Source organism: Vespa mandarinia, chromosome 9, assembly GCF_050613455.1.
Source record: "Vespa mandarinia isolate Hongniang chromosome 9, ASM5061345v1, whole genome shotgun sequence".
In the NCBI taxonomy this organism is placed as follows: domain Eukaryota; kingdom Metazoa; phylum Arthropoda; class Insecta; order Hymenoptera; family Vespidae; genus Vespa; species Vespa mandarinia.
The window spans coordinates 3,327,501-3,335,000 of NC_140818.1; the positions used below are offsets into that span (position 1 = coordinate 3,327,501).

At 28.9% G+C, this 7,500-nt stretch overlaps 1 protein-coding gene across 2 annotated transcripts in view; it reads left to right on the top strand.

Annotated features, from left to right (window-relative positions):
* GABA-B-R2 (gamma-aminobutyric acid type B receptor subunit 2) overlaps window positions 1–7,500 on the top strand; it is a 266,033-nt gene that overhangs the window by 200,947 nt on the left and 57,586 nt on the right. For both annotated transcript variants that reach the window (XM_035869928.2, XM_035869929.2), the window contains one exon: window positions 5,335–5,472. In XM_035869928.2, the coding sequence (XP_035725821.2) occupies window positions 5,335–5,472 (138 nt within the window). The remainder of the gene's footprint in view (window positions 1–5,334; window positions 5,473–7,500) is intronic.

Consider the following 7,500-nt stretch of genomic DNA (forward strand, 5'->3'; position numbering starts at 1 on the left):
CGTTCGTAAGTGGTGAAATACAGTTTCCATCGGCAATGTCTAAGTTCACGGAAATATTTTAACTTTATACTTCTAGGCCAATTTGTTAAAAGGATAATAGATCAATGCCAATCAAGTTGGCAAGTAACTTGAAGAATCATAAATGATTAAATCATTATAATAGATCTAAAAGATCGGAGAAATAATATTTATCTTGATTGTTCGGCTGTTAAATCGTACAATTAATGATTTCAATGACATCGCAAAAGTTTTGCGGATTGTACTTTGCCTTTTGAATCACATCGAAAAACCAAACGAAGTTGCTACTTCATATTGGATTCCAAGTATTCGAACGTACTTTGAAAGTAATGCGCGTGGATTCGGTTAAAGCCGAGTTTTGGCTTTGAGAAACGTGAGGGGATAAGGATCTCGAAGTATAAATCTGATGAAAATCCAATCCGATCGGGATCATTGGTATAGGATTTTGAACTTCAGGGACATTTCGAAACTTTGATCAGTTATATACCAAGGTGATCCCATATAAAGCGTTAAATGATGCTGTTAACAAAGTTGTTATACAGTCATTTGGATTAGATTTTTACTTTTTCTCTTTTTCGACTTTTTTTTTTCTTTTTCTATTTCTTCTTTTCTCTTTTTTAAATTTTAAATTTCGAATCGAACGAAAAAGAAAAAAGATAATTATTTCTTCTTTTGCGTTATCCAACTTTTACATTTATCCTTGCTCTACTTACACGCTTTTATATGCCGTACTATGTTGATTCTATGTACACACACACACACACACACATACGTACACATATATATTATATATAAGATAGAAGAAAATTAAAGGAAGCGAACAGAGATAAATAGAAAAGAAAGTAATCGAGTGTGACAAAATGAGAAAAAAAATTAAAGGGAAAAGTATTTCGTTTAAACGAAACTATGAGAACGAATTTCTCAAAGTTTTTACAAACAAAGAAAAGTAAAGTATAATTCGTAAATTTGAATCAGTTGTATATTCTTTTACGACTACTAAAAGATCTTTCCCTTGTACATAATATCTTAGAAATTGTTCTATCGTTATAGTTATGTCGAGTTCGAAAAAATCCTTTGACATTGAATCACTCGATCGCCAAGAGGTTGAAATAATTAAAGTATAGTTTAATCCCTTAGATAGTAAGCAAAAGCTTAACATAGATCTCTGGTTAAGTCGTAAGAGCCATGAGGAAAGCTTTCGACCTTTAAACTTTGTTCCAGTCTCGAGGATAATCCTTCTCATGGATATATATATATATTCGATCTCTGGACTGTGTCCTCGAATAATGGCCAAAGAGAAAGATAGACACACAGAGAGAGAGAAAGAGAAAATGAGAGAGAGAGAGAGAGAGAGAGAGAGAGAATGAGAGAGAGAGAGAGAGAAAAGACAGGCGTATTCTCTCTCACCCTCTCTCTCTCTCCCTCTCTCTCTCGCATTGTTTTGATCTTACACTATACATAATTTCTATCCAGATAATAAAATATTTTTCTTTTAATTGACACAATGAATAAAATTTTATTTCTTTTCTTTTTTCGCTTTGTTCTTTTTTTTTTTTCTTTTTATTTTTATTACATATAATATTATACGATATTACTCAATAATCATTGGACGTACTACAAAACTGGATATATTTTTATTTTCCCTTAGAACTTTTGTATATATGTCGCGAAGTATTTTTTTTTTTTTTTTATTCTTCTTTATTATTTTCCATTCGTGTGTATGTCGGTTTTTTTTTCTTCTTCTTATTACTTTCACTCGCATTTTCCCGTGTTCAGTTTTAACTTTTTGTTAAAACTCAACATTGTAACATTGGTAAGCACTTAAAGAGTCTCGTAATCTCTTTTCCCATTGTTCCCTCACTTATTCCCTCGTGAACCAAACTACTCTTTCCATTTATTTTGCATCGATTTCCTTATTGCAGCTCAATCTGCATTTTTAACTTGGGATAATCTTTTGATAATTAAAAGATTTACTGATTATCATTATTATTATAATTATTATTACTATCATCATCATCACTATTATTATTATTATTATTATTATTATTATTATTATTATCATTATTATTATTATTATTATTATTATTATTATTATTATTATTATTATTATTATTATTATTATTATTATTATTATTATTATTATTATTATTATTTTACTTATTATCTTTTTTTTTTTATTAGATATGTACAGAATATTTCGTAAAAACAGATAAATCTGTACAATCAATGAATGATCCTTCATCGATGACAATAACGATCGTAACTTATTATTATCTTGACAAATTATTTACCACATGATAAGAATTATTTTTGAATATTTTTCATCGATTTCTTTTAATGAGAATGTCTATACAATTTTTTTTCTAATTATCTTAAATAATTAGCTCGTCGGAGTTACGAAATAAATTGTAAAAATTGAAAAAGTAAAAGAAAAAAAGAAAAAGGAAAAATCAATTACATACCTCGTAAAATTCTATGGTTACAGTCATAATTAGTAATTAAGTTTTATGAAAAGAAACGTGCAAAGATAATTTTTTTTGTTTTTGTTTTTTTTTTTTTTTAATAGTAAAAAACGTTGTTCACGAAGTAACTAAATTAGTGATCCAAATCGCCTGACTAAACTTCTTCGTAAGTTATACTTATTATCTGAAGAAAAAAACAAAGAAAAAAAAAATTAAAACAGAGAGAGAGAGAGAGAGAAAGAGAGAGAGAGAGAGAGAGAGAGAGAGAGAGAGAGAGAGGATAAAAATAAGGGGTTAGTGAAGGAAGAGGAAGGAGGTAAAAAATAGAAAGTAAAGTAGTAAGAATCTTCCTTTCTCGAGGAGTTTAATTCTTGGACTTATCGATGCTCGTAATACTACCAGAAGAAAAGAGGAAAGATGGACTTGTACCGGCAAACAAGGTTTTCATTATCACTGCACCCAGACGGAAATATTCCAATTAATTTTCATTTCTATCTAACGGGATTCCGCAAACCAACGTTGGCCCCAACGTCGGTGGTGGCTTCGTTAATTAAATATGAGAACGAAATTTTATGCTCTTAATTAAGTCGACTTTCTCTTTTATCCCATCTACCTATCTCTCTTTCTCTCTCTCTCTCTCTCTCTCTCTCTCTCTCTCTCTTTCTCTCTATCTCTCTCTCTATCTCTCTCTATCTGTCTATCTATTCCTATATTACGTAACGAGATAATTCGTTATAACAATCATAATAATAACAATATTTATTACAATCTATAAACTCGTAAAAAGCATTACACTGTAATGCGCGCATTAAATGAAGGGTGAAAGAAAGTATTATATTAATAATAAAAAAAAAAAAAGAAATGAAAAAAAACAAAAAAAAAGAAAAAAGTGAAAAATGAAAAATGAAAAAAATTTTTTCCAAATTGATTAAAGAGAAAAATTGGCACTATTAAAAACTTAAAGTTGAAATCGCCAAGATCGTGGAAACGAACGTTATTATAATATCGGTGATCATTCATTATAACACCGGCTGGTTAGGGTGCAATTATGTTAAGCGATCTTCTAATGCGTATTCATTTCGCGAAGTGCGGTAATAATATTGATTCAAATGTACACGTGAAGAGACCTATATACATACGAATCTCCAGTAATCTATGTAGGTATAATTACATACATATGTTCACGTTTCTGTATTTCTGTATTTATATATATATATATTATAGTTGTAGATGAACGGAGAGGTATACTACGTGCATTGACTGTACAAATACCAATTGGGAAACGTTAATGCATCGATGATAATCTAGAATTGTATAAAACCAACAGAGAATCTGGTACCTTTCCGCATGGCTTACGTATGTACATATGTATGTGTATGTGTGCGCGCATATGTATGTGTACATATATATATATATATATATATATATATATATATATATGTATAAATACATAGATACGTCCTCTTTCACAAATTGAACAGAATAAATACGAAGAACCGAATTATAGATCCATCTGAAGATTCTTAATAAAAACTCGTTTCTCATTGGTCCATCAAAATTTACTATATTCCTTATCGAATGAATCGATAATGCAATGACGACGTCATCTTCTCAGTCAATCGTTTATATTCCTATGAATTTTACTCGTCTTGTACCTTCAAACTTTTATTCATTTTCAGAGTATACTTCTTCACCTTCATTATTTCGTATTTCATTGAAAAAGGTTTTTTTTTTTTTTTTTTTTTTAGTATATATACAATAATTAGAGATAATATTTTTAATAAAATATTATATATATAATAATATGTATAATATAATTTTATTTGAAATCAAATGGGGATATCGAAAATAATTAGTTAATGTCATTTAATTTTTTTGTTCTCTCTCTCTTTTTTTCTTCTTTCATTTTCTTTTTTTTTCTTTTTTCTTCTTTTTTATTTTTAAAAAAGAAAATATGGTAACCAAATTAATAATGATATTTATTATTTAATTTATACACAATAACGAAATATATATATATATATATATTTATGCAACTTGTTAATTAACATTAAAAACATTAAACTAATTAAATTGAATTTTTTCTAGAATATAATAGATCGACGTTACGAAATTATAAATTTGTTTTCTTTGTTAAAATTTCTCGCATGTATGGAAATCGTTGAAAAGTTAGTAAAAAATAACTAAATGATTTGACTTTTATTATTTTATTTACGATACAGTCAGATATTTGAATTTATATTAACGTCAAGTTGTTAGTAATTTATCTCTATTAGATAAGATATAAAATAGAAGATATATATATATATGTCTGAATATGTACGTACATATACAGACTCGTTACATTAACATAAGAATCTACAATTTTAAAAGATACTAAAAGAAATAAAGAATGCGAAAAGGAGAGAGAGAGAGAGAGAGAGAGAGAGAGAGAAAGAAATGAAAACAATGTTTAACCGCCAAGGTTAAGATGTCGTTAGCGATATGTATTTCTTTCATAAAAATAAAATGGCACAGAATTAACTGTGCACGACAGAATCTACGCGATGAACAATAAACCTTACGAGCCGTAATCACGCTTCTCGGCTAACTTTACAATGCTCGAGGTCAAATCGACGACGCGACCTCGCGTTTCATTTCCTATTTCTTTCGCTTTGTCATACCTCCGTTTCTTTGGTCTCTTTCCTTTCTAGTTTCTTTTTTATTTTTCTCTTTTTTTTCATTTCTTTTTCATTTTATTTCTTTTTTCTTTCTTTTTTTTCTTGATTTCGATCGAAGAAAAAGATTACAACGTTTCACGTATGAATAAACAATAAATGCATTTCTAATCGTCCATATTTTCTTCTCTTTTCAGTGCAACGCTGCCGTGGGTGTCAAAGCTTTTTTCGACATGATGCATAGCGGGCCACATAAGGTTATGCTTTTCGGTGCAGCTTGCACTCAAGTTACGGATCCGATAGCGAAAGCCTCCAAACATTGGCGTCTCACGCAGGTAATACGATTTCAATGTCCATTCTTTCTTTTTTTTTTTTTAAACGCCATCGACGAAATAAAATTCAAATTTCACATTGTGATAATATCTATGTAAATATGTAGATAGATACATACATACATACATACATACATACATACATACATATATATATGTATATATATATATTATATTTTTTTTTAAATTAGATTTACAAATTTATCAATTTTTTTTATTTTTATTTACACTTTAAAATTAATCTTTACGAATAAACACACCCTATTTATCTTTATTTTCATTAAAAATAATTATTAAAGATATCCATCGAAGAAAAATCTATTCCATTGGATTAGAATATATTAAATAATAATAATAAAAAAAAAAAAAAAAAAACAAGAAAAAAATAGAAATAATACAAAAATTTACATTATCATCATTAAATCAAATTAAATCGAATTATCCTATTAAATCAAATTAAACAGATTGATATATTGTAATTCATCGATTATTATGCATTTAAAGAAGAATAAAGAAAAAAGAAAAAGAAAAGAAAAAAGAAGAAAATATAGAGACATATATACATGTGCGCGCGCGCGCGCGTACACACACGCACACATATACACATTATTTTTTTATTATTACTGTATTAAAACCAAAAATTACTCACGTTCTATTACTTCAATGGAATCATTAACATGTATCGTAACTCATATCGTAATTCTTTCCACGTATAATAATAAAGATACATAGACATATCGCACACATAACTACATATGTACATCTATCCACGTCGTCGGTTTTCTGGAGTCTCATTAATCTTCAACGAGCGGTCTTAATCCCGCTCATTCGTCCTTTCGCGCGTTAGATCAACAGAAGGGCTCGACGTTAGTGACATTAGGTGGTACTCTCACGTGGACGCGTCAATGGGCATAGCAGGATGATGAGAATGAGAGGGGTGATTGGGGGGAGGAGGAGAGGGTAAGGACGAACCGCGAGGGAAACCGTCGACGTGCTTTGTGTACATCTCTCTCTCTCTCTCTCTCTCTCTTTCACTCTCTCTCTCTCTCTCTCTCTCTCTCTCTCTTTCACTCTCTCTCTCTCTCTCTCGCTTTACGCTTTGCTGGCAAAGCAAGAGGAAGCTTTCCTGCTGGAGGCAATGATAATGTCAAGAGGGTGCAATGTCCGAGGCCTAATCAACAGATAGCACGTATGCAAATTTATCGTCACGGTCTCCCCTAACTCTGAAATAACTCGTCACACATCATTTTAAGTTGACATTCGTTTACTACACGTACATTCGTTAACACATTATATGCAAATGACACGTAATATTATCCGTATTTTTCTTTTCTTTTATTTTCTTTTTTTTTTATCTTTTCTTTTTTCTGTTTTTCTTCTTCTTTTCTTTTTTCTGTTTTTCTTCTTTTTTTCATTTTTTTTTTTTTTCCTAACAATAATCATCGACGCCGAACAACGAAATATTTCTTTTCTTCTACTTTTCTAAACTCAATGCTTATCAAAATTCGTGGCAATTACGAACGCGTTAAATTTGTTTACTTAATTTAGTAATTTAATTTACTAACGCATTTCATGCGTTACAATTATGTAACATCATATTAAATTTGTTTATTGAAGTTGTTTATATATATATATATTCTTTTAATTAAAATTTCTACGTAATAATATTCTGCGTTTCGTAAAAATGAATACGTCTTTATACGTTTTACCATTTACAATTACAGGAAAGGAATCTGTTTTGAATTTATTTGAAATCTATCATCACTCGCTATCGCATTATTTTAATTAAAAGAAAAATGTTTATATAAGAAATTTCGTCCTACGTACTACCATCAGTATATATATATATTATATATATATATATATATATATATATATATATATATATATATATATATAATGAATCTGTGCATAATTGGAAATAGTTAAAAAAAAAAATTATACAAAATTGTATCGTTAAATTTTAATGTTATATTAAAATTATATTCAATTCGATCAACAATTTTGAACTATTAATAACGGGAAGGTCAA